We start from the raw sequence: 27,318 nt of genomic DNA on the forward strand, positions 1-27,318 counted from the left end.
AGTTGATTGGAAGTCAACCGTACTGTCTATACTTGGATTAGAACAACTGGCTCCTAAAACTGGTTTCCAGGCCTCAGTCTCATCCTTCTCTAATCCATTTCCATCTTGGAACTAGAATGATCTTAAAATGCACATCTAGGCCGGGCGCGGTGGCTCAAGCCTGTAATCCCAGCACTTTGGGAGGCCGAGATGGGCGGATCATGAGGTCAGGAGATCGAGACCATCCTGGCTAATACGGTGAAACCCCGTCTCTACTAAAAAATACAAAAAACTAGCCGGGCGAAGTGGCGGGTGCCTGTAGTCCCAGCTACTCGGGAGGCTGAGGCAGGAGAATGGCGTGAACCCGAGAGGAGGAGCTTGCAGTGAGCTGAGATCCGGCCACTGCACTCCAGCCTGGGTGACAGAGCAAGACTCCGTCTCAAAAAAAAAAAAAAAAAAAAAAAAAAATGCACATCTGATCATGTCACCACCTCCAGTGACTGGATTCCTTTCGTCCTTGGGATAAGCAGTTTCTTAGCGGGGCATGGGGGACCACCTCCCCTGGCCGTGTGCTCTGTCCTCTTTTGTCTTCAAAGCATCTTTTCCAAGAGCTGTATGTGGTCACAGAACGAGGGGCTTTGTGAAATTATGCTGGCAGCAGAAATGAGCAGACCTGGCTGCTTAAGTTGGCTACATTGTCTCATGGTCTAAAACACCATTTCCTTGGTGAGGCCTTCATCAACACCCCTCCATCATCTCTGTTCCCGGAGCACCGTGAACTTCATCCTGTCACTCACAGCTCCTGTTTGATCACTAGACTGTAAGCTCCCCGAGGGCAGAGCATGCACCTGCTTCCCTACTGGATCTAGCAGGCACTCCATCAGTATTTCTTTTTTTTTTTTTTTTTTTTGAGACGGAGTCTCGCTCTGCCGCCCAGGCTGGAGTGCAGTGGCCTGATCTCAGCTCACTGCAGGCTCCGCCTCCCGGGTTCACGCAATTCTCCTGCCTCAGCCTCCCCAGTAGCTGGGACTACAGGCGCCCGCCACCTCGCCCGGCTAGTTTTTTGTATTTTTTAGTAGAGACGGGGTTTCACCGTGTCAGCCAGGATGGTCTCAATCTCCTGACCTCGTGATCCGCCCGCCTCGGCCTCCCAAAGTGCTGGGATTACAGGCTTGAGCCACCGCGCCCGGCCCAGTATTTCTTTTTTGAGACAGAGTCTCGCTCTGTTGCCCAGGCTGGAGTGCAGTAACGCGATCTTGGCTCACTGCAAGTTCCGCCTCCCGGGTTCACGCCATTCTCCTGCCTCAGCCTCCCAAGTAGCTGGGACTACAGGCGCCCGCCACCGTGCCTGGCTAATTTTTTTGTATTTTTAGTAGAGACGGGGTTTCACCATGTTAGCCAGGATGGTCTCGATCTCCTGACCTCGTCATCTGCCCACCTTGGCCTCCCAGAGTGCTGGGATTACAGGCGTGAGCCACCGCGCCCGGCCTCCATCAGTATTTCTCAATGGATGGCTTGTACTGCTGAGTCGACAGGTTGTTTGGTGCCAGGGAAATACAGGAGGAGTGGAATGAAAGAGTGAGTGGTTCGGCCCAAACTCCTGAGGGTTAAGTGCTTTTACTTTCAGAATTAATCAGGTGCCATTGAATTTCTTTCCAGTGGGACCTTCTTACCCAAGATGGCTTCAATTCCAGTCACCAGAGAGTTTTGAGAACCAGTGGGAGGGGTTCCTGGGCAGCAGGGCTCTGGTCCCATCGGGATTTGTTTATTCAGCTGATGTTAATAAATGAAGCTGAAGGTAACAAGCTGTCACTTAGCCTCTCCAGGCTGGACCAGAACTGCCATTGGTTAAGTTTCAGATTTCAGCCCCAAAGTACAGTGTCACCACCTTTGGATGAAGGATATTAATTAGTGTCATGAGGGAGATCACAGTCTCATTCCCTTCCATCACTAGCACGAGGCTGAAAAAAAAAGAAAATCAAATTCAGTTAGAACAGAGACGTGCTGAGAAGCTGGGCCAGAGACCCTGCGGGGAACCTGCCGTTGTTTGTCAAAAAACGAGGCCAGCGAGGAAGAAGCCAACCACACCTCCCACTCCACTCGCTTTGGAACCCACAGAATGCTCAACAGGGCAGCACCTTTCAATTAATAAGACACTCAGATTCCAGCCTGGTGCAGTTAAGCGAACTGGATTAACCACGCGGCACGTGGCAGAGCCACAGTGCAAACCACGGCTCCTGCTGCCGAGGAAAATGCAGGCTCCTTGGCCGCTCGGGGCTGTGCGTCCAACGTGAGCAGCCTCGGGGCAGGGACGGATTCTGTTCATGTCCGTCCACTCTGCCATCCCAGGCCTCAGAGGCTTCTGTTCACCTGACCATGGCAGCGTTGTTCTGCCTGCCCGTGAAAACCACTCCAACCATCGTGGTTACCATTGTGTTGCACGTTGTCAGATTTGGGGATCATCACCTCCCAGGCCCCTTAAAGCACTCTAATAAGGGCTTTGACAAAACACAAGCATTATTATGAATATAATAATAATCAGGATTAGTTGACTGTCCTGGCGGTTTCTGGTCTGCAGAGGGTTAACAAGGATGACAATAATGTTGCCCCCTGGGTTGGGTTTCTCATCTGCTTTATCAGGCCCACCCCCTACTCGGGACTGATTCTCCACATCCCATATTCCTGTTCCCCACCCCCACCGCACCAAGGGCAAGAGAAAAACCCAAAGTTCTCAGAACCTTGTCCCCTGCCCCCTACTCCCCTGACTGCAGTTTTCCTGTTAGCCAAGGAATTTCGTTCCACAGATCTGTTGGCTTCTTTCTATTGCTTTAGCCAGCAGGCTTACCCTGACCCGAGGAGGGTGACTAAGGGGAAACAGAGTGTTTTCAGCCAGCGGCCATCACAGTTGCTGTATCAAGTATCTTTTCCAGGCAGTGGATTTCATGACCGGCGTGTCTTTATTCGGGAAAATTAACGCACTTAATTTAGAGGGATGGACTTCCTTACCAGGAACGTTCCCCCCCTCATCTGTCCCCCGTGCCACCTGCCAGATCATTTACAGTGACAGCAACCACCATTTTTATCCTGGAGAGACCGTGAAAGCTAAGCCAAGAGGTCTGGCTTCTAATCCGCACTCCACCTTGTAACGAACGTGAGACCTCACAGAGCCAGCTTTCTCCTTTGCAGTGGGCATGAGCCCGGGAGGATGGGGGAGGGGGTTAGTGGGCGTCTGAGACTCGGGGAGCTGCAGTCGTCCTTGGTGGGAGATCACAAGGTGAATTGATCGTGTGAGTCCGAGCACGCTCTCGGGCCAGAGACACCAAGGAGAAGGCACAGAGGGGAAAGAGGACTGGGTTGGGGGATTTCCTAAAATCGCACTTGCCAGGCTGGGCGCGGTGGCTCACGCCTGTAATCCAAGCACTTTGGGAGACTGAGGCGGGCAGATCACGAGGTCAGGAGTTCGAGACCAGCCTGGCCAACGTGGTGAAACCCCGACTCAACTAAAAATACAAAAAAATTAGCCGGGCGTGGTGGCGCGCGCCTGTAATCCCAGCTACTCAGGGGGCTGAGGCAGAAAAAAGACTTGAACCCGGGAGGCAGAGGTTGCACTGAGGTGAGATCGCACCATTGCACTCTAGCCTGGGTGACAAAAGCAAAACTCCGTCATGCACACACACAAAAATTGCACTTGCTATAGGGATGGGGCTATTTTTCATTTTTTAACTTTTTAAATTTTTGTGGGTTTTTTTTTTTTTTTTTTTTTTTTTTTTTTTGGGATGGAGTTCTGCTCTTGTCACCCAGGCTGGAGTGCAATGGCACAACCTAGGCTCACTGCAACCTCCGCCTCCCGGGTTCAAGTACGTCTCCTGCCTCAGTCTCCCGAGTAGCTGGGATTACAGGCACCCACGACCAAACCTGGCTAATTTTTTGTATTTTTAGTGGAGGTGGGGTTTCACCATGTTGGCCAGGCTGGTCTCCAACTCCTGACCTCAGATGATCTAGCCTTTGAGATGAGGTCCAACCACCGAGTGGGACCTGCCTATCTGAGCCCAGTCAACTGCCAGGCTCACCAGAGCTGATAATAATCAATGATTGTTGTTTTATGTCTGTAAGTTGAGGTTGGTTCAGCAACAAGTGATGGGAACATTGTTCCAACGTGGTCTCCTCATCTCATTTGACTGCAGCTTCATCCCTCCGGTTGCTCAGGCCATCTTTGACTTACTCTTTCTTTCATACCTCACATTCTATATGTCAAGGAATATTTGGTTCTGCCTTCTAAATATCCAATTGCTTCTCACCACCTCCAGTGCTTCCACCCTGGTCCAAGCCATCATCATCCAATGGGACCATCCGTATGGTCTTTCCCCTGGATCACTGTGGTGGCCTTCTGACTGCAGTAGCATCCTACTTCTACCTAGTCCCTCCTACCATTTATTCTCAACACATAGGCAGAATTATCTTGCCAACATGTAAGTCAGATCATGTCACTCTTTGGCACAAAACATGGCAGCAGCTCCCACCTTGCTCAGAGTCAATGCCTCAGTCCTTACGATGTCCTGACCGTTCTTGTCTCTCTGACCTCATTGTCTAGTCTTCTCCCCCCTCCAGTTCTGCTGTAGCTCCACTCTCCTTGCTAGTCCCTGAATGCATCGGCTCACTTCTACTTCAGGCCCTTTGCATGAGCTATGCTCTTCATTTATTTCCTGGAATTTATCATTACTTTTTCTTTGTCATTTGCCTACTATTCTATGTGGCAATTGCTCATTTTTTTTCCCCAAGCGCTTTCATGTTTCTGGATACTATTTTCCATATCCTCAAACATGCCATTTTCTTTGATTCCTTGGGTGTCTCACTCCTGGTGCCTGCCATCCTGCTCCGCTCTGGACTGGTAGCTCTCTATATAGTTCTCTATCCACTATCATCCTGGCATTTGTCTTCACTACTGTTCAACATTGAATCCCATGACTTCTAGTTCCACATTATTTTTCTTAGTTTAGTTCCTCGTTTTGTTGGTGCACATCCTGCAGTAGCTACTTAAGAGAGGACATACATGTGAGGTAAAATTTGAGTCCTTGCATGCCTGAGATTATCCTTCCTATTTCATTGATCATCTGGTTACAAGTATTCTCGGCTGAAAATCATTTTCACACAGAAGCTTGAAGGCATTGTTTTCTTTCAGTGTGGCTATTTAGAAGTCCAAGACTGACACCTGATCTTCTGTATGTTTTTTTTCTCTCAGGGAGCTTTAGAAATCTTTATTCTGGGTATTCTGAAATCTGTGATGACCTTGGGGTGGGCATTTAGTCGGGCCTCTCAATCTGGAGACTCACATCTTTCAATTCTGTGAAGTGGTATTATTTTTACTGTCACTCTCTCTCCTCTATGTTCTCCTTAGAGAATTCTTATTAGCTGGAAATTGGACTTCCTAGAGTGGTCCTCATTCTTAGATTTTTTCAATTATCATTCTTTTTAAATCTCTGTTTATTTTTGTTCTACTTTATCTTCCACCAAACTTGCTTTTGAATATGTTAATCTTACCCTTCTTTGGAACAATTTCCAAAATTTCATTTTTGTTTTTTCATTAATTCCTTTAAAAGTGACATTCAAAATAGAGAATAAAGCATCTAACTCTTGTTTAATGGATATAACATCTTATTTTGCTTTTCTGAAGAAATTACTTATCAAGTTTTTTTCACTTTTTTCTCCTTCCATCATCTCTGCTTTCCCCAAATTTCTTTTTCCTATTTGTCTGGATCCCTCTCTTCCAAGTTGGAGGCTGTCTTTAAACATTTGGTGATCCTTGGCTGCCTGTTCTTGTCTAAGTGTGACTCACTAAAGACATGAATGGGAACTCTGAGGGAGTGGGTGAGGCTTGTCCATAGAAGGACCTACGACAAGGTCGTTGGACAGCAAACTGCTCCCTTCCTTGCTCCCTTCCTTCCTTCCTTCCTCTCTTTTCTTTTCTTTTCTTTTTTTTTTTTTTTTTGAGACGGAGTCTTGCTGTGTCGCCCAGGCTGGAGTGCAGTGGCCGGATCTCAGCTCACTGCAAGCTCCGCCTCCCGGGTTTTTACGCCATTCTCCTGCCTCAGCCTCCCGAGTAGCTGGGACTACAGGCGCCCACCACCTCGCCCGGCTAGTTTTTTGTATTTTTTAGTAGAGACGGGGTTTCACCGTGTTAGCCAGGATGGTCTCGAACTCCTGACGTCGTGATCCGCCCGTCTCGGCCTCCCAAAGTGCTGGGATTACAGGCTTGAGCCACCGCGCCCGGCCTCTTTTCTTTTCTTTTCTTTTCTTTTGATGGAATTTCACTCTTGTTGCCCAGGCTGGAGTGCAATGGCGCCATCTCTCACTGCAGCCTCTGCCTCCTCGGTTCAAGTGATTCTCCTGCCTCAGCCTCCCGAGTAGCTGGGATTACAGACATGTCCCACCACTCCAGGCTAATTTTTTTTTTTTTTTTTTAGTAGAGATGGGGCTTCACCATGTTGGTCAGGCTGGTCTCGAAGTCATTACCTCAGGTGATCCACCTGCCTTGGCCTCCCAAAGTGTTGGGATTACAGGCATGAGTCACTGAGCCCAGCCCAAACTGGCTTTCAAATTGGGGCGGGACTCCAAGATGTCAGAATGTGGAGGTCTTTCCTCTGGAGCCATTCGGTTATCCAGAGAGAACGTGTCAAATCTTTTACTGGCAGTGAGGGTGGGGAGGTGTGCAACGGGTGGCTGGAGAGAGCTGGGGTGTGCCTGCTATAAGAGGAGGAAGGGGGTCCATCCTCCCCCTATACAGGCCACATAACCCCCCTGTTTTTAGTCCCATGCCTCATGCCCACCTTCTGTAGATTTGGATCTCCCCATCCTCAGCACCTAGAGTTCTACAAGACCAAGCCCCTTTCTTCTTGTTAGTTTCCTCGTCTGCAGGGAGCCAGGTAGTGATCTCCAGCTCTGCCAAGTCAGCTCCTGCTCCTCTCCCTCTTCCAGATATTTGCGGGACTCTCTCATCCATATTCGTCTCTTCCCTCACTTTATCCCATTATGAGTTTATATATTCTTGATTCCTTTATTGCCATTTCAGTGCAGTTTTGGAAGGGAGAAGTGAGCAATCTTCCTCGCTGACTCAGAAGTGGGCTGCATTTTAAAAACAAAGTCGGCTGCATTGCTCAAAGATGAGGGTTTAGGAAAACCAATTTGTGTGCAAGACGTACTTTTTCGCAGATACACGTGTGCGTGCCTTATGTGATGAAACTCCTTTGAGAGGGGCCAGCCCGTGAAATCCCCGGATGGTGAACACAGGACCCACCTCAGTGAGTTGCTATGAGGATTAAATGAGCTAATACAAGTAAAATGCTTAGCACAGGGCCTGGCATTTGAGTTCTCAAGGAATTCTCAAGGGATAGCAGTGATGATTATTCCGATAGTTTCAGGATGAACTTGACTAAGGGCTCTGGGGATTTAGGAGAAATTCTGTCCATCCTCTTCTGTGCCCTGAAGGAGGAAGGACCTTCTGCAGGCTTCTCCTGGGAACCCCACCGGCCTGTGGATCTCAGAGCTCTCTGGAGTTTGCGAAGGCAGTGGGGAAATCCCTCTGGTCTTGGCCACTCTGACACTGCATAATCGGCATAACTGGGGCATCCCAGCTCAGCCTGGAATGTTCTTGTTTCTTGGCATGAACCTGTCTTTTTGCAAACACAGTCACTTTGTGTCTGGCCCATCAGCCCTCTTCCAAAGGTTTCTTCTACCCAGTACTGCCAAACACACCGTTTTCAACGTTAAAGTCACTCTTTAATTTGTTTTTTTTTTTTTTTTTTTTTTTTTGAGACGGAGTCTCACGCTGTTGCCCAGGCTGGAGTGCAGTGGCGCGATCTCGGCTCACTGCAAGCTCCGCCTCCCGGGTTCCCGCCATTCTCCTGCCTCAGCCTCCTGAGTAGCTGGGACTACAGGCGCCCGCCACCGCGCCCGGCTAATTTTTTGTATTTTTAGTAGAGACGGGGTTTCACTGTGGTCTCGATCTCCTGACCTTGTGATCCTCCCGCCTCGGCCTCCCAAAGTGCTGGGATTACAGGCTTGAGCCACCGCGCCCGGCCCACTCTTTAATTTGTAACAAAGATATATGGGTTCTAGTTCTGTCTTTGCCACCAATTGCCTAGAAATAGCTCAAACTCGGGATCTAGATTTGATCTGCCCAGTTTGAATCCCGACTTTGCCATCGATGAGCCGTGTCCCACGGGCAAGCACTCAGTCCTCTATGGGCCTGGTTTCCTCGTCTATCAAATGAAGATAATAATAGTTCCTAACTCATAGAGCTATCATGGGGCTGAAAAAAATAATCCATGTAACGCGCCCAGCCTGGTACTCAGAGTTCAGATAAAGCTAGCTGTAAGGATTACTATCTTTCCCAATTTAAACTCTCCCGCAAACTTCATAGCTCCAGGCACAACTGGAGGTGAGGACTCAGGCATATGAAGCTTTTCCAGGGGCTGAGGCAGAGGAAATGTGATCTCGTGGATTTCGTTTGTAGCTTCTACTAGACCACATAGCAACCGGGCAACATAGCAACGAATGAAAGCAATTCCATTTAGTTCCAAGTCAAGCAACTTACTTTTTCAAAAGTATGTCATTCCGACCTGAAAAAACCAATCTCCTTAGTAGTTTTCATGTCATAGAGACAAACACTTTATGGTAAAAATGCTATTTGATTTTGTTTCTGCTCAAAGCAGTTCTCATCACAATTTTTTTTTTTTTTTTTTTTTTTTTTTTTGAGACAGAGTTTCACTCTTGTTGCCCAGGCTGGAGTGCAATGGTGCGATCTCGGCTCACCACAACCTCCGCCTCCTGGGTTCAAGCGATTCTCCTGCCTCAGTCTCCCGAGTAACTGTGATTTCAGGCGTGCGCCACGTCCCACTAATTTTTTGTATTTTTAGTAGAGACAGGGTTTCTCTATATTGGTCAGGCTGGTCTCGAACTCCCAACCTCAGGTGATCCGCCCGCCTCAGCCTCCCAAAGTGCTGGGGTTATAGGCGTGAGCCACTGTGCCGGGTGCTCATCACAAATTTTAAAACTGATCACAGATTTTTTCTTTTTTTTTTTTTTTTTTTTTTTGAGACGGAGTCTCACTGTGTCTCCCAGGCTGGAGTGCGGTGGCGTGATCTCGGCTCACTGCAAGCTCCGCTTCCCGGGTTCACGCCATTCTCCCGCCTCAGCCTCCCAAGTAGCTGAGACTACAGGCGCCCGCCACCACGCCCGGCTAGTTTTTTGTATTTTTAGTAGAGACGGGGGTTTCACCATGTTAGCCAGGATAGTCTCGATCTCCTGACCTCGTGATCCACCCGCCTCGGCCTCCCAAAGTGCTGGGATTACAGGCTTGAGCCACCGCGCCCGGCCTGATCACAGATTTTTTCGTCTGCTCTTCCAAGCCTACTGTTTTATAAACAAGTTACTATACTGCCCTCTCGTGGAACATAATGATTTCTTTGAGTCAAAGTCCTTGCTTAGATTTTTTTTTTCTTTCTTTTTGAGACTGAGTCTCACTCTGTCACCCAGACTGGAGTGCAGTGGTACAATCTCAGTTCACTGCAAACGCCGCCTCCCAGGTTCAAGCAATTCTTCTGCCTCAGCCTCCTGAGTAGCTGGGATTACAGGCACCTGCCGCCACACCCAACTAATTTATGTATTTTTAGTAGAGACGGGGGTTTCACCAAGTTGGCCAGGCTGGTCTCGAACTCCTGACCTCAAGTGATCCGCCTGCCTCGGCCTCCCAAGGTGCTGGGATTACAGGTGTGAGCCACTGCGCCCAGCCGTCCTCACTTAGATTTGAAATAGGACTCCCATTTATAATTTATTATTGATAGTATTAGGTTCATCGGAAAGTATGCTTTATCCACATATTTCACAAAACTCTTTTAAAAATGAATTATTCTTTCATTTTCAATTGTTCGAACTTGGAGGCTTAATGTTCACTGATTCTATCTTCCTACAGCGATTCTACCCAGTGGGTATGTCAATCCTGCTCCTCGAGCTTCCTCTGGGTTCAGAGGCTACTCATAAATTAGTCCACAGCAATTGAGGCACAGTGGGGAGAGCAGGCCACAGACCACAGGCCAATTGTTCTGCAGGGTTTGCGGTTAGAACTCAAGGAAACTGCCTGAAAGCCTCCTTTGTGCCAGTCCCCGTCCAGCCTCACCGCAGCTGGAGGCGCCGATGATCCTAAAGAGGATCAGAACATGCCACCCCCAAAATATGCTACCTGGGAAGAAAGACATTTCGAGCTGTAGGCAATGAAGAAACAATAGATGCAGTAAAAGTTCTCCGCCCGCCCTTATCTGCCTAAATGCAGGACCTAAATTTTGCTTTGAGGAAGATGCCCCCCTGTACCCGGAAGAAGGACAGTGACTCTTATCACCGGTGACGGGAGTTGCATTGAGAAGAGTCTGCATAAACCAACAAATGGAAGAGAGATAACTCTTCTCGTCCATTCATTTCTCCCATATATTCCTAAACACTTTCGCACGGTTTACTACCCCGGAAGCCCAAACATTCTTTTCTTTATCCAGTCACTTCTCTATAACCCATCACCCTTTGCTCAAATAGTATTTAATTTCTCAAGTCTAAACACTTACTGGAGTTTTCTACTTCTTTTTGTGAAGCTGCTGTGCCTAAAATCTTAACATCAATAAAATTTGTATCCTTTTTCTCTTGTGAATCTGTGTTCTGTCAGTTTAATTTGCAGATACCCAGGAATAGAACCTAAGACAGTATGGGACAAATGTTTCCTCCCCTCTAATCCCAGGCGTGGAGTTGGTCGGCGGAGGGGCGGGACGTGGGTCAGCAGCCTTCATGCCCTTTTCCCGGAGAGCTTCTTGCAGTTGGTTTGGCTCTTGGACGTTACTCACCCGCTTCAGCAACCGCAGCTGCTGTGCCCGACAAATGGCAAAAGACAAGACACCAACCACACAAAGATCCCAGTGCGCAGGTTCCCTGCCTCATCTTGACTTTCAAGTGCCTTTATGTGCCTATGCAATGTTGCAATGTTAATCCTCGAGGGCGAAATCCAAGCTGGTTTATCCGCAGAGCTACCAGGGCCCGTGGTGATGGTGAGCAACGAGGCACAAATTTCTTCTCCTACAATACAAAGGATCTGTTCAACACACTTGCAGTCACAGTACAAACAGCTATTCTGTGTTAGATCAGCAAAGGAAACCAGTCCCAGTGCAAAGACAATTTTAGATCTATGTCCTGTTTCCTGTGGAAGCGCAAAACCAAAGGGGAGCCCACTGGTAGGACAGAGCAAGCACCCGTGAAGGTGCAGCCTGTTTTAAACTTAAGTTCTGATTCAGCAGGTTTGCAGCGGGTCCTGCGAATCTATCTGTTAACAAGCATCCCCAATCCCAGCACTTTGGGAGGCCGAGATGGGCGGATCACGAGGTCAGGAGATCGAGACCATCCTGGCTAACACTGTGAAACCCCCTCTCTACTAAAAAATACAAAAAACTAGCCGGGCAAGGTGGCGGGCGCCTGTAGTCCCAGCTACTCAGGAGGCTGAGGCAGGAGAATGGCGTGAACCCGGGAGGCGGAGCTTGCAGTGAGCTGAGATCCGGCCACTGCACTCCAGCCTGGGTGACAGAGCGAGACTCCGTCTCAAAAAAAAAAAACAAAAAAAAAACAAAAAAAAAAACAAAAAAAAAAAAACAAGCATCCCCTGCAGGAGGGATTCTGATGCAGAGTGTAGGAGGGCTGCCTGTATTCTGAGAAACACTGGATGGTGTCTGCCAAGATTCAATAGCAGACATTATTACAATTATTGGGAGACACAGGCTGTGCCAAATAGTAAAACAAAAATAAATATATTTACATTTCCCAGGGTTTGGCCCAATCAGACTGCTTGGCTCACATAAATCCCAGCGCATAGGCATTTGCAAACAATAAGCATATGTTTAGCATCCTAAACTCTACTTTTAAATAACACATTAAGGAATAGTCATGATTCATGCAATTAGTAAGTCCACAATTAACACTGAAGACTATTAACAATAATTAACACATAATTTTTACTATGCTATACTAATTTTAAAATACCTTTCACAACTCAAGGGATCTGGCAGTTTTTCAAATTTTTCTAGAAGGCCTGGCTTACACCAGCATCCATGACCATCTTCCTTTCTTGGAAACTGGACCTTCAGATCTTATTCATGTGTTTGATAATTTCATCATAAAGAACAAAGACAACTGTGATGTGCAGACATACTCTGCCATAGCACAGAATTGTTCTTTGTAAAAGTTTGTTCGATACAAACTTTATATGAAAAAAAATTGCCCTTCAAGGGAAAAAAAAAAAAAAAAACCTCAAAAGCTTTTCATAGAAGTCCCTGGTATTTGTATTGGGAAATACAAACCAGGTGAAACATACGTTTTTAATTTTTTTGCTCATTAATTTAAAAAAAAAGATTACTGAGTGCCTATTTTGTTTCAGGTACTCTTCCCAGTATTGGCCTAGCACCAGCCTTAAAGCAACCTTCGGTGAACATAATATATACTGATTATATATTACATACTTCCCTATTGACTAATATAACTAATGGAATAGTTCACTTCAAAAGAAATGATTTTCCTGGGCATCATTTTAGCAGTTCTGCTTCCTTTTCTTTCATGCATAGAAAATGTGTTTTCTCCTAATGCAGAGGGGCAGGGATGCTTTTTCTGCCCCAGTGAGTGGCCAGGAGAAAATTGCTTTCTCTTTGTATATGAACTCAAGGGCCAACATTATTCTAGCAACAGTAGGACAGGTGGCAAAAGTGTTCTTGTGTCCTAGTTGCTGCTATTAGAAAGTTCAGGCAGCTAGAAAGTTGCCTGAGGTCATGCCCTGCAAGTTACGTACCTTACATAATGAGGCACTGGAGAGAGAGCCAAAAATTCCCAATCAAAAATACACAAGCTAGGTGCAGTGGCTCTTACTTGTCATCCCAGCGTTTGGGAGGACAAGGTGGGAGGATTGCTTGAGCCCAGGAGGTTGAGGCTGATGTGAGCCCTGATGGCACCACTGCACTCAGCCTAGGCAACAGAGGAAGACTCTGTCTCATTTAAAACAAAATATGCAAACGTCAGTGTGTTTTGATGTCTTTCTTCAAATCACTTAGCAGAATTCATGCCCTTTTCATTTACATTAGATGCTTGAGACAGTTTTCAAGGGAAATATTATTATTATTATTATTGAGACGGAGTTTCTCTCTTGTTACCCAGGCTGGAGTGCAACGGCATGATCTCGGCGCACTGCAACCTCCACTTCCCGAGTTCAAGCAATTCTGCCTCAGCTTCCCCAGTAGCTGGGAGTACAGGCATGCACCACCATGCCACGCCCAGCTAATTTTGTATTTTTAGTATAGACGGGGTTTCTCCATGTTGGTCAGGCTGGTCTTGAACTCCCGACCTCAGGTGATCCGCCCGCCTTGGCCTCCCAAAGTGCTGGGGTTACAGGCGTGAGCCACCTCACCCGGTCAGGAAATATTATCTTTGAAGTCTTTTTTTTTTTTTTTTTTTTGAGACGGAGTCTTGCTCTGTCGCCCAGGCTGGAGTGCAGTGGCCGGATCTCAGCTCACTGCAAGCTCCACCTCCCGGGTTCACGCCATTCTCCTGCCTCAGCCTCCCGAGTAGCTGGGACTACAGGCGCCCACCACCTCGCCCGGCTATTTTTTTGTATTTTTTTTAGTAGAGACGGGGTTTCACCGTGTTAGCCAGGATGGTCTCGATCTCCTGACCTCGTGATCCACCCGTCTCGGCCTCCCAAAGTGCTGGGATTACAGGCTTGAGCCACCGCGCCCGGCCTATCTTTGAAGTCTTAAATCCAAAATTGCTTTCAAGGTGAATAAAAGGATTTTAAAAGATTGTAACAATTTTATTTCTGTGATGATCACTGAGTGTAAATTCTTCATTCTCTATCAGGAAATCCATCTAAGACTTCCATAGAAGTGAAAAAATATATAGTTTTTTAGTCTGTGATTAAGGGGAAATATTTCATGGGATGAGAACTGGATACAGGCTGGGCGCAGTGGCTCACGCCTGGAATCCTAGCCCTTTCAGAGGCCGAGGCAGGTGGATCACCTGAGGTTGACAGTTCAAGACCAGCCTGGTCAACATGATGAAATCCCATCTCTACTAAAAATACAAAAAATTAGATGGGTGTGGTGGCGGGCACCTGTAATCCCAGGTATGCAGGAGGCTGAGGCAGGAGAACCCGGGAAGCAGAGGTATCAGTGAGCCGAGATTGCGCCACTGCACTACAGCCTGGGCAACAAAGTAAGACTCCGTCTGAAAAAAAAAAAAATCGGACCAAGCATCGTCAGTATGTCTTCTGTAGAATTAAACAGAATCAGAGACAAGAAGCAACTTTATTCACATTATAAATGAAACACTTTTGTTTTGTGTATACTGTTAGCTTCTGTTTTAAAATACTCACAGATGATCATATTAAGAAATAAAGGCCAGGCGCAGTGGCTCACACCTGTAATCCCAGCACTTTGGGAGGCCATGGGGGTGGATCATGGATCACCTGAGGTCAGGAGATCGAGACCAGCTTGGCCAACCCAGTGAAACCTTGTCTCTACTAAAAATACAAAAAATTTAGCCAGGCATCGTGGCGGGTGCCTGTAATCCCAGCTACTCGGGAAGCTGAGGCAGGAGAATTGCTTGAACCCAGGAGACGGAGGTTGCAGTGAGCAGAGATCACACCACTGCACTCCAGCCTGGGTGGCAGAGCGAGACTCCATCTCGAAAAAATAAAAAAGAAATAAAACTTCCAAGTTTATTTTCCCCAAGTTGTAACATGATCCAGAAGTTGAAATTCATTGAATCCCTTGTTGTACTCATTATGGTAATAATGAGATGTTTCCTTCTTCCAGTTAATTATATTAACGTGGAGCTTGCCAACTGGTGAACTGCAGATGGGTTAAGACACGGATGCCTCAGGCCGAAGCCCTAAGGCCAAGTATCTCCAGCCAGGAGCAGCTTCCTCAGTTCAACCAGCCGACTTTTGTTTAGTATTTTCTGCCTGAGCCATGAAATGAAAATCTTCAGAGTCAAACATTCTTGGGACTCACGATGTTAATAGTTTGCTTTGTAGAGTGTCTGGCTTCAGGACACAAGTTAAATCCTATACAGTTAGAAGAGAATTTCTTTTTAATTTTAAAAAATTTTTAGGCTGGGCACGGCAGTTCGCGCCTGTGATCCCAGCACTTTGGGAGGCTAAGGTGGGCAGATCACCTGAGGTCAGGAGTTCGAGACCAGCCTGGCCAACATGGTGAAACCCCATCTCTACTAAAAATACAAAAAACTTAGTTGGGCATGGTAGCGGGTGCCTGTAATCCCAGCTACGTGGGAGGCTGAGGCAGGACAATTGCTTGAACTTGGGAGGCGAAGGTTGCAGTGAGCCGAGATCATACCACTACACACCAGCCTGGGCAGCAACAGCGAGACTCTGTCTCAAAAAAAAAAAAAAAAATTAAAAATTTTAAATTCTTTACCACATCAAGCATATGAACCCGGAAACATTTTTTGAGGCTCTATATTCTTTTGCCAATATTTTATTTAAAATACTTTAGTCCTAGTTCTTTTCCATCTTTAGTGTAAAATAACTTTTTGTTATTGTTAAACTCAATTTGGGTTCAAAATCCTATTTCCAGTTTAGGAAATAGGGTGAGGACCCATCTCTATAAAAAATTAAAAAAATATTATCTGGGCATGATGGCATGAGCCTGTAGTTCCAGCCACTCGGGAGGCTGAGGAGGGAGGATCATTTGAGCCCAGGAGGCTGAGGCTGCAGTGAGCCATGGTGATGGCGCCACTGCACTCCAGCTTGGGTGTCAAAGTGAGACTCTGTCTTAACAACAACAAAATCATATTTGATTCATAAAAGGTGTGGAGTAATACGTATTATCCCCTTATTCTAGCCTTGAAATGGTTTATATAATTGTGCCTATTTACCCTATAGATCTGAATGAAGAACGAGGAAGAGAGGGAGGAAGGAAGATAGGAAAGGAGGGAGGAAGGAAAAAGGAGTAAGGCCCCAGGTGATGCCTCTAGAGTAAAATGTGTTCACTGGGTGCAGAGACCATGAAAAGGTGGCCCTTGAGGGAGGGTGGGACATGGGAAGAGTGTGGGGCTTGGGAGGGCAGGACTGTAGCCACCAAGGGGTCAGCTTGTGGCTTGGGTGAGGGGGGCTGAAGTAACCAAAGGCTGGCGACGCTCAGATGGCCACACTGTTTTCCACCAGGCTGGGCCGCAGGTACTCGTACGGCATGTCCAGCTTTGCATTCCGGTTCTCGATTTCCTTATCCAGGGCAGCCAGCTCCTCCCTGAACTTCTTCAGCACAGCCTTAGGCTCAGGGCCCGAAAAATACTCCTCCTCATGCTGGCCCACAGCCACCTGGGAGGGAGAGGAAAAAGCGGCTGGGAGCCTTATGACCCCCAGTCTGGGATGCCGCACGTCCCCACAGCTGCCTCCTTCCTCAGGGCCCTGGGCACTCGGCTCTCACCATAATGGGCTGGCGTCTGCCCAGCTGCCAAGTGATGGACATCTGCAGAGAAGCCTGGTGGAAGTTGGGCAGCGTTGCCATCACTGTCTCCAGCGTTGCATCCTTGGTGGTCGGCGGGGGCAGCCGCATCGTGCAGGGTGCATTAGGGACCCAAGTGTACCAGTCCAGCTAAGGAAGGGCAGGGATCCAGAGTCAGTGCCTGCTAAGCAGGAAAGCCCTGTGGCCCACCTGCACACAGACCCCTCCCTCACTCCAGGCCCCAAATTCCCAGGTAAGTACCTGGCCCAGGTGCACAGAGGAGTGTTGGCCGGTGCAGGTGAAGATACACATGGTGACAAAGTGGCAAACCTGATCCCGAGACTGTAAAGACACAGGAAACCCTGCAGGGGGTGAGGAGAGTTAGAAGCTGGGAAGGCAGGAGTAGAGCAGAGAAAGGAGAACAAGGCGGGGTGAGAAAGAGCGGCAGGAGCGCTCAGTAACTCTTACGGGAATTACCACGACAGCAGGTTGGGGTGGCGGAGTGGGGAGCTCTGCTGGGGGGTCCCACTCAGTGGGGTGCTGCCGCTGACTCACACTGGCTCACAAGAGTCAGTCAATGACGTTAGGTGTTAAGCAAAAGCTGGTCAGCATCACCTTGGTGGCCACAGTAGAAATATTTATACCACGGAAATGTGCAAAAGCTACAAATCAGGACGGTTCTTCCCAAGAGTCAGTTGTTAAACATGTATGAGCAGCCACTGGTCCCGCTGCATCTGGCACCTAGGGGTTCTCAGCGTGCAGGACGGGGACCTGTCTCTAGGTGAGAGGCAGTGGAATCTGAGAAGGCCTTTGGAGTTCTCATAGGTGTTGAAATGCTTCTGGGAGATTTCATGAAGCACAGGAGATTCTGGGGAGGTCTCTTGGGTTTTGTGTCTGAGATCTCAGGGCAGGGGCTCCTCCTACCTCGGTCCTGGCCCCCTTGCAGCCCGATTTCAGTGATCTCTCGACACCAGGTCTGCAGCTCTGGGTCATCTTTCACAGCCACGTCTGTCTTATAGTGGAGACTCACGATTCCTTCCACATACCTACCAACCAACGGAGCAGGGCCAGTTAGCTGAAGCCAACTTCTGGGCTCAGGTGATCCTCCTGCAGCCTCCTGAAGTGCTAGGATTACAGGTGTGAGCCACTGAGCTCAGCCTTATAATTTTTACACCTCGTTGAATGAGCCTCGATTTTACAGAAGAGGAAACAGATAATCAGAGAGGCTGGATGCTTTGCCTGAGGTCACACAGCTTACAAACAGCAGAACCAGGATTCACATCCAAGCCTATCTGCCCTGGAATCCCATGAATTTCCTCTCTGTGGTTGCATGTCGCCTCCTGATTAACAGCCACAGCACTCCGACCCTGATTCTCTTCCTCTGCACACTCCCTGAATCCCTAGCACCAAGGGCCAGTCACGTTTCTTCATTTGACCCTGTTTCTATCAACCATTCCACCTTGCATGCCCTCCCTCCGCAGCTACTCTCGTGTGGGAAGGAGGCTGAGCCGCTGAGCTTCTCCAGGATCCCTCAGTTGGAGGCCAGCCTAGGCAACACGGAGAAACCCTATCTCTACAAAAGCACAGGCCCCCAACCAGACGCAGACCTCCCGCTCTCCTAGACGTCTTCTCCACCCGAACTTGCACCCCCACTGGCCTTGCCCCTTGCCTCACCGAGAGATGATTTCCCAGAGCCGCAGTGCATCTTGGGCATAGAAGGAAGACTTCACTCCTAGGAGCCCCCGGTCAGCCAAGTCATCAGGGGGACAGAAGGAGCTATAGGTTAGAAAGCCTCCAGCTCGCCTGAGCAGCTCCACGTGGCCTCCCCCACCAGTGCTCACCACCTGAGGAGCGAGGATGAGCGGGGTCAGGCAAATCGACCTGCCCTGAATCCAGAGCTGGAAAGAAGAGTGGCCCAGAATCTCCCTTTCTCTTCCCATACCTGGTCAAAAACTCCCATGTCAGAGACCAGCCCAGTCCTGGCCCGGACGTTAATTTCCAGGGTGTATCGCAGGTGAGGAATGATAAGCTAGAGGGAGAAACACAGGGAAGGGCAAAGTCAGAGGAGAGCTGCAGCAGAGCCCTGCAGGAAACAGGGGCCGACAAGCAGGAAAGGCACCAGGTCTTCAGAAAAAGCACAGACGTAAAGTTCAGTGGCCTCTCAACAGCGAGTTTTCAGAAGTACCATTCGACCCAGCAATTCCATTACCGGATATATACCTCCCAAAATATAAATCGCCCCACTATAAAGGCACATACATGCTCATGTATGTTCATCACAGCACTACTCACAATAGCAAAGACATGGAATCAACCTAAATGCCCATCAACAATAGACTGGGTAAAGAAAATGTGATACACTACGTAAAGAAAATGATACACACTATGGAATACTATGCAGCCATGAAAAAGAACAAGATCGTGTTCTCTGCAGCAACATGGATGGAGCTGGAGGCCATAATCCTAAGTGGACTAACACAGGAACAGAAAGCCAAATATGGCATGTTCTCAGTTATAAGTGAGAGCTAAACATTGAGTATACATGGACACAAATAAGGGAACCAGCATCTATTTGTGGGCGGAGGGTGGAAGGAGGGAGGGGATCCAAAAACTACCTATCGGGTACCACGCTTATTACCCGGTGACAAAATAATCTGTACACCAAGCCACCGTGTACAGAACAAACCGGCCCATGTACCCTTGAACGTAAAATTAAAGTTAAAAAGAAATACATAAAAATAAACCACTGAGTTTTCAGTTGATTTGCATCGAGTATTTGCATTCTGCAAACCAGACTTAGTGCTTTATGATAATTGAAAGAAATCATTCTTTCGTTGTTGTTTTGTTTTGTTTTGAGATGGAGTCTCGCTCTGTTGCCCAGGCTGAAGTGCAGTGGTGTGATCTCAGCTCACCGCAACCGCTGCCTTCCAGGTTCACGCGATTCTTGTGCCTCAGCCTCCTGAGTAGCTGGGATTACAGGCATGAACCACCGCGCCTGGCCTCTTTTTCTTTTCATATTTTTTCATAGGTCTAGACCAAGATTTCTCAACTTTTTTTTTTAACCACCTACTAAATAACCTTTGGAGATATTTTTTCCTAATCTCACTCCACCTCATTAAATAGTAGTACTACATATATACTGTATATCTATGTATTGCATTATATCTGTGCTTTATATAGATATATATCACATTATATCTGTGCTATATAAAATAATAAGATTTGGCTGGCCACAGCAGCTCACGCCTGTAATCCCAACACTTTGGGAGGCTGAGGTGGGCAGATCACCTCGGAGTTTGAGACCAGCCTGACCAACATGGCAAAACCTCGTCTCTACTAAAAATACAAAAATTAGCCAGGCATGGTGGCAGGCGCCTGCAATCCCAGCTACTTGGGAGGCTGAGGCAGAAGAATCACTTGAACCCAGGAGGCAGAGGTTGTAATGAGCCAAGATCATGACACTGCACTCCAGCCTGGGCAGCAAAATAAATAAATTAATAATAATAATAATAATATTTTTCACACACATTTTCCAGCCATCTTCACCCCTTGGAGGACATTGTTGCCCCTACTGAGAATGGATGGTCTAATCACTGCCTCCCTCCAGAGCCTGGTCTCCTCCCTCTCCCCTTCATCCATTACGCTCGCCTTCTTTCAGTTCTTTAAAGAAGACAAGCTTGGACCGGGCGCGGTGGCTCACGCCTGTAATCCCAGCACTTTGGGAGACCGAGGCAAGGGGATCATCTGAGGTCAGACATTCGAGACCAGCCTGGCCAACATGGTGAAATCCTGTCTCTATTAAAAATACAAAAAAACTAGCCAGGCGTGGTGGTGCGTGACTGTAATCCCAGCTACTGGGGAGGCTGAAGTGGGAGAATTGCTTAAACCCAGGAGGCAGAGGTTGCAATGAGCTGAGATCACACCACTGCATCCCAGCCTGTGCAACAAAGGGAGACTCCATCTCAAAAAAAAAAAAAAAAAAAAAAATGACTGTCTGGAAAAGATCTTTTTAATGTTATTTGCATGGGTTCCTCTTGTTGGACGGAATCCTTGGTCATTTGCATGTACTGTGCTTTATATATAAAAAGAGTAAGATTTTTTTCCACCACTTTCCCCAGGTGGGAGGTGATAACCCCTTTGAAAATGCATGGCCAGCCCTGCTCGTTCTCTGTTGCTCTCACATTGTCCATTCATTGTTTCTCTCCATACCGGAGACCTCACAGAAAGGAAGCCTCCAGAGGTGGGAACGTGCCCTGGGGTAGGCAGGAGAGAAGGGGATAAGGTGTTACCTTGAAGATAGGATGTATGGACGGCAGGCACCTCATGGTGGCCACAGCAATGACCTCAGCCATCAAGTGTCCCCTCAGAAGATGAGACTGCAGCTCATGGAGCTGGAAGTCAGAGCTGCGCACCCAGCATTTGGCCAGAAGCCAGACCATTGGAGGATCCGTGGGCAAGAAAAGTGGAGGTGGCGGGGATCCTGCGCTGGGTAGTTGGAGCTGGAGCAGGGACAAGGTGTGGGGAGAGAAGGCATGAGTGCTGGGCACTCAGCAATCTGACCCCCGCCCCCTTGCATGTTAACCTTGCCGTTAGTCCTCCAAACGTGTTTCGCTTTCCCCATCTCACTGCTCCCACTCCCTACAGCTCCCATTTCCTCCCCTCCCCTTCCTACTTAGCACCCTGCAAGCTGCTTTGCCTCCAGCATTCTGCAGAAACTGCTCTTCTGGTGCCGCCTCCAGCCTCCACTTCCCCTTTCAGTCCCCGCAGTGTGGAAAAGATTCAAACCACCTGCTTCCTTCATCCCACACTGTTTTTCGAAATCTAATCTTCTAGCCCCACTTCTACACAAATGACTGAATCTCTTGTTCTCAGCTGCCTGCTGGACAATTTAAATGTCTTCCATTACCTCAACATTGGCCAGACAAAAGTCTCCCGGAGCACCCTGTTCTCTTTATTGGTGCTATTTCTGCAGGCACCTGGCCTGGCTCCCCTTTCCCCTCTCCTTGATCTCCCTCTGCACTCGCATCCACCTGTCCTCTCCATCCTGATAATCACCACCCACATCTGAGCTCCCCTCCTCCTGGGGTCAGTGCTGGAGCACATTGCCCCAGCCCCCCTCTCCAACCCACCCTAAACACCACTGCCCACACCGTGTGCCCATAGCACGTTTCGTCACAGCCTTCTCCAGCTTCCCACCTCATACTCCTTAGCCTGGCTTAGTCTGGCCCCAGTGCAACAGTCCCCTAGGAATCTCCTGACTCCTCTACCTCAGCCTCTGCCCAGTCTGTCTTGCCCCTGAGGACCAGTCCTTCCTCTCCCTCCTGCTTGTCTGAGACCTGGCCCTCCTCCAAGGCTCATGACATCCCACCTCCCCTGATCCCTCCTGGGCTATCTCTGTCCACTTCCTCAGTCCCAGAGTCTGCAGACTGGCCCCATGTGTCTCTCCAGCTACACTGCAAGGCCTTTGAATCAGAGACTTGGCGCATTTCCTCCTTTGGGGTCTCCCTGGTGCTCTAGCCCAGCGCCTTTGCAGATGGTGCTCAGTGAATTTCGATAAGGGGCTGAGCTAAGAAGGCTGGAGACTGGGAGCAGACATCTTGAGTCCTCTCACCTGGATGACCATGGGCAAGAGTTTCCCATCAGGCTGCAGTTTCAGCATGACCAGAGGGGCAGCCAGGTACTGCTGGCTACAGAGAATGACGTTGGCCTTGATCCCATCCAGCAGGGAGAAGTCAGCTTCAAACAGTGTGCCTCCCTGGGTGGGGGAAGAGGTCAAGGGCTGCTATCAGCATAAAGCATCTTCTTCCTACTCTGATTCCTCCAAGGGGGCAGAGAGAGAGAGAGGAGCTAACCTGTCTCCACACCTACTTTTTCCAGGTAATGGATCATGTGCTTATTGCCTCATATCATTTTTGTTGTTGTTGTTTTGAATCAGGGTCTTACTCTGTTGCCCAGGCTGGAGTGCCGTGGCAGGATCACCACGGCTCACTGCAGCCTTGACTTCCTTCGGCCCGGGTGATCCTCCCACCTCAGCCTCCAAATAGGTGGGACTACAGGTGCATGCCACTACACCAAAAATTACAGATGCTAATTTTTGTGCTTTTGTAGAGACAGGGTTTCTCCATGTTGCCTAGGCTGGCCTCCAACTTCTGGGCTCAGGTGATCCTCCTGCAGCCTCCTGAAGTGCTGGGATTACAGGTGTGAGCCACTGAGCTCAGCCTTATAACACCTAGTTGAATGAGCCTCGATTTTACAGAAGAGGAAACAGATAATCAGAGAGGCTGGATGCTTTGCCTGAGGTCACACAGCTTACAAATAGCAGAACCAGGATTCACATCCAAGCCTATCTGCCCTGGAATCCCATGAATTTCCTCTCTGTTGTTCCATGTCGCCTCCTGATTAACAGCCACAGCACTCTGACCCTGATTCTCTTCCTCTGCACACTCCCTGAATCCCTAGCACCAAGGGCCAGTCACGTTTCTTCATTTGACCCTGTTTCTATCAACCATTCCACCTTGCACGCCCTCCCTCCGCAGCTACTCTTGTGTGGGAAGGAGGCCGAGCCGCTGAGCTTCTCCAGGATCCCTCAGGACCTCTCCTGCAGAATCCGGCCTTGCTGGCTGGCAGCAAGCCCGGCCCAGAGTGGTCCCGCAGCAGCATCATTGACGCTAGCCCACCCCACTGCACTGTTGAGCCTCCTCAGGGCTCTGATGTCCGTACCTCCAGCTCCTTCTCCAGCTGGGCCTGCAGTTCCTCCATGCCTGGAGGGAACACGAGGCGGGCAGGAAGGTGAGCGGAGCGCCTCAGCAACATGGGGTTGGCGCCATTAAGAAACTGGTACCCAAATAAGGCATCTTCCTTCCAGGAGTCCCGCACGCGCTCTGGGGAAGGCAGTTGTTTAGCAAGTTGTGGGATCTGAGCTCTTGGTCCTTCCAACCCCACCAACCATGCCCCTTGACTCCAGCCCACCAGTGGGACCCCAGTCTCTGGTCTCCCCATGCTGCTGCTTTCAATTCCCCTGGGTTGGGCGGGATCTGGGGGTAAGGGTCCTGGGAGACATATCGGGGAGGGGGGACTGACCTGCCAGCTTGCTCTGGCCACACCAGAAAATCCGTTTGAAGTCATCCAGATCCTTCCAGCGAGTCAGAACATTTAAAGAGTCTTTGATAGCAAGGTCCGCCAGCCTTCAGGGCAGGATGGGGCAAAGGGTTTGAGCATCATTCTGAGACTCCAACATGGCGACCACAGGCACCGATCTTGGGCCAGTCCAGTGCAGTGCAGCCCATAAGCCCCTTGGCTTCCACTAGACCAGGACACCTCCCTCTCACCCAGCCTCCCCTTGCTCTCACCCCTTGGCCAGTGAAGCCTCAAAGTCAACTCTCTTGTCTTCCAGAAATCGCTCATCCACAGGGAGGTCACTTAGTTTCGTCCCAGCCACATTCAGAATTAACCCATCCTTCCAGTTTCCCCACCTGTGGGGCGGGAAGGAAATCAGGCGTGGGTGCTGGAAGCAGCAGCAGCTCACGTGGGGTCAGGGGAGGAGGGCTCACCGGTACAGCTTCCTTCTCTCTTCCAGCTCCTCTTCCCGGTGTTTCTGGAACAGGCCCTGAGGGTCTTCGCCCACAGTGCGGCCTAGAAGGACAGGGGAGGGCTTGGCCAGTGACTTTTTCTGAGATCCTCTTCTCGCCCCTGCCGGGAGAGCCTCATCACCCCGTCCTTCTGTGTGGCCCCTGCCCCCTCAGTATCACGCCCCTTCCCCAGGCTCCAGCCACTCTGTGCCAGCTGCAGCCACCGTCCCTTCGACACCCCCAAAGACCCCGGCGCTCCAGGTTCCAGCACCTCCACCCTGCGCTCTCTTCTCCACATGCGCATCCCCCCAGCTTCTCTCGCACCCCAGAGGCCTCCTGACACTCCCAGCCCCGCGCTCACCGGTGCCTTCGGGCAGGCTCAGGACGCCGTCGCCCTCCACCCAGCGGTAACAAGGGAACCGGACCTCGTCCCCGTCTCCGGGGCCCTGCACGGAGATCCAGTTGCAGAACCAGGCGTCGTCCTGAAGGAGGTGCCGTTTGCGCAGCTTCACAAACAGCAGCGGCCCCAGGTACTCCGGTACTTCCACCTTGACTTCTGTCTCCTGCGGGCGACATTAGAGGCTCAGCCCCGGCGGGGACGGGCGGGAGGGTCACCCGGCTGAGCCCTGCTCCTTCCAGAGCCCACGCCCTTCCTTGGAGGCTCTGAGAGGAGGAGACGTATCAGGGTCGGGGGACTGAGCCAGAGAGAGAGAGGGACCGCGCCGAGCAGGTGGCCTCAGGACTCCGTTCTGAGGGGACGGCAGGTGGGAGGTCCGCACCTGCTCTCACTTTCTCCTCTCTGTGGTCGTTGACTGTGCCAAGCGCTGGGCTGGGCGCTGGGAACCCGGAGCCGCGCCCTGGACGAGCGCGCTGTGGAGCCAGGGCACGCTGGTGGCAATTCCTGCTGTGCGACCACCCCCTGCCCCCACCCCGCCCAAGGCTGAGGACCTGCAGGGGCCCCACCGGCCTGGGGACAACCTTCCCGGGGACCTGAAGGCGGAAAGGGCTCAGCCAGGGAGAGTGAGAGAAAGGGAAGGCAGGGGAAAGGCGCGCCGGGCAGAGCGAGCAGCGGGGATGGGAGGGCGCGCAGCACCTTGGAGCTGGAGCTCAGAGCCCAGGTGTGGGGAGTCGGCAGGTCCGGAGGCTCTCGAAGGTGGCGCCAAGGGCTTTGGATTTGGTCCCGAGAACAAGCGGGAGCCATTCGAATGTGTTAAGCAGGGGGAGTGAATTAGGGAGAAATCATTCTGGCTTCAGAAGGGCTTGGAAGGTCTGCAGCAGAGGCGGCGAGGCCGCTGGAGGTTTGAAATGGCTTTTACAATAGAGAAAGCGGAGGACCTACGACGGCTCTGGCGACCAGTTTCCAGACACCAGAGCTGTGTGGAATGAGGGGCGCCCAGGGGCATCCCCTTAATTCCAAGGAGATGGAGTAGCGGAAACATTTATTGAGCGTTTACTGTGTGTCACCAACTGCCCACCACAGGGAGGGAAAAAGGGAGGAGGGAGCGCCTTTCCACCTTCCGTGCCCCGTCCCCTCACCATGGAGTCGCGGGGCAACCCGCTCCGTGCGCATTTTCTCTCTTTCTGGCTCCCTTCGCCCCGCTTTCTCGGAAGCTCGGAGCACGGGCGTGGGGGTGCGGGGAGCAGGGCGCCGCAGGTTCAAGGAGACGCGGGCGGTCGGCGGCGGGGCGGATATTGGGCTGGGACGCGGGAGATGCTCAGGGTCTAGAACTGACTGCGCCGGATTCTTGTTTAGAGGGAGGTGAAGGGAGGGAGGAGGCGCGGGAGACACCCGGGGAGGCAGGAGGAGAGGGCTGGGAGGTGGGAACATGCCCTCGTTCGGGCATGTTCCTTTGACGTTCCCTGAGACAGACATCCGGATTTGGGGATCTGGGAGAGGGCTAGAGCAGTGATGGGAATTCGGGGTTTCGCGGAAGAAAAAAAGTAACAGGACCGGGTAGAACACCAGGTAGATATGACATGAGATATGACAGGAGGTGGGTCAGGAAATTGAGAGCGTTCTCCTGCCTTGACTCCCCATCCCTTCCCTCTCATCACCAACTCCACCCCAGGTGATAAAGCCCGAAAGGTCAGAGATCCAACAGCGCTAGCGGTTGAAACGTTTTTTTAAGATAGAGAAAGCGGGAGGACCGACGGCCGCTCCGGTGTCCGCTGAGTTTCCAGACAAGGGAGCTCTGTGCAGCGAGGGGCGCACAGGAGGGTGCCCTCAATTCCAAGGAGATCGGGTAGCGGCAACGTTTATTGAGCGCTTACTGGGTGCCACCAACTGCCCTAAAGCCCCCCACCCCTGCGGCCTCCGTGCGCTGTCTTTGAGCCCAGTGTGCGCGCCCTCGGCAAAGAGAATGGGCCAGAGGCCTACGGGGGTGCGTGGCCTCCCGGGTATTTGACTGACTCGGAGCCAGGCGCGCAGCCCACCCCGCCAGGCTCTGGGGAGCTCACCTTGCCCCGTGCGGGCCACAGTCGCTTCCCGAGCGCCGCCTCCCCGTGCTGGCCGACCAGCCACAGCTGCACCTGGTTCTTGGAACCCGCATGGAGCGAGGCCCCCGTGGACAAGCGGATGCGGTAGAGACCCATCTTGCTCAAAGACGTTTCGCTCCTTCTGGTGGGGAAGAAGGGTGGACCAGCTAAATAACCCAGCCTGAGACCCCGCCCTTTTGGAGGTCGCTTGGGGTCGGAATGTGGGTGGCAGGTCTCCAATCAACTCCGCCTACCTCTGGGGCCCCCAGCTCCAAGGAGCAGAGCTTCAAAGGGCAGAATTCAGCCCCAGTCCAAAAGGCGGTGTCCTGGCGAGAGCAGGGAGTGGAAACTACTATCTTGACGGGAGGGAGAAGAAGAAAAGGATTTGAACCGAAAACATGCAGGAAGAGGGAATCAACGCCTGGTACAGCAGGCAGGCGAGGTGGGGGTAGGAGTTATGCACTTGTGTACCACGGACTTTGGGCCAAGCCTGGATGACTGGGAAGCCAACCTCCATCTAAATGCACGCGTGCACACGCACACACACACGCACACACACGCACAGACTCACGCACACATGCATGCACACACACGCATGCATGCACGCACACACACACACAGACTCACGCACACATGCACACACACATGTATGCACACGCGCACACACACACGCACACACACGCACAGACTCACGCACACATGCACGCACACACACATGCGTGCAGGCACACACACGCAGAGACTCACGCACACATGCATGCACACAC

General features: G+C 50.4%; 2 protein-coding genes across 2 annotated transcripts in view; one reads left to right on the forward strand and one right to left on the reverse strand.

The window, feature by feature from the left end:
- Positions 1 to 10,327, forward strand: part of SMTNL2 (smoothelin like 2) — a 44,159-nt gene extending 33,832 nt beyond the window's left edge. Inside the window, exon 8 of the mRNA XM_045375589.3 lies at positions 10,304 to 10,327. Within this exon, the coding sequence (XP_045231524.2) occupies positions 10,304 to 10,310 (7 nt within the window). The 3' untranslated portion in view covers positions 10,311 to 10,327. The remainder of the gene's footprint in view (positions 1 to 10,303) is intronic.
- A 4,002-nt stretch (positions 10,328 to 14,329) lies between these two features.
- ALOX15 (arachidonate 15-lipoxygenase) lies at positions 14,330 to 26,695 on the reverse strand. Its single transcript, XM_015437477.4, has 14 exons — positions 26,534 to 26,695; positions 24,438 to 24,639; positions 24,059 to 24,140; positions 23,858 to 23,980; positions 23,589 to 23,692; positions 23,229 to 23,389; positions 22,120 to 22,263; positions 20,798 to 21,007; positions 18,451 to 18,537; positions 18,183 to 18,352; positions 17,433 to 17,554; positions 16,770 to 16,870; positions 16,491 to 16,658; positions 14,330 to 16,381 (listed from the first exon to the last, which is right to left on the reverse strand). The coding sequence occupies exons 1-14, from the start codon at positions 26,666 to 26,668 to the stop codon at positions 16,202 to 16,204; spliced, it is 1,989 nt and encodes a 662-aa protein (XP_015292963.3). The 5' UTR covers positions 26,669 to 26,695; the 3' UTR covers positions 14,330 to 16,201.
- Positions 26,696 to 27,318: the final 623 nt, after the last annotated feature.

Source organism: Macaca fascicularis, chromosome 16 (genome assembly GCF_037993035.2).
Source record: "Macaca fascicularis isolate 582-1 chromosome 16, T2T-MFA8v1.1".
Lineage (NCBI taxonomy): Eukaryota > Metazoa > Chordata > Mammalia > Primates > Cercopithecidae > Macaca > Macaca fascicularis.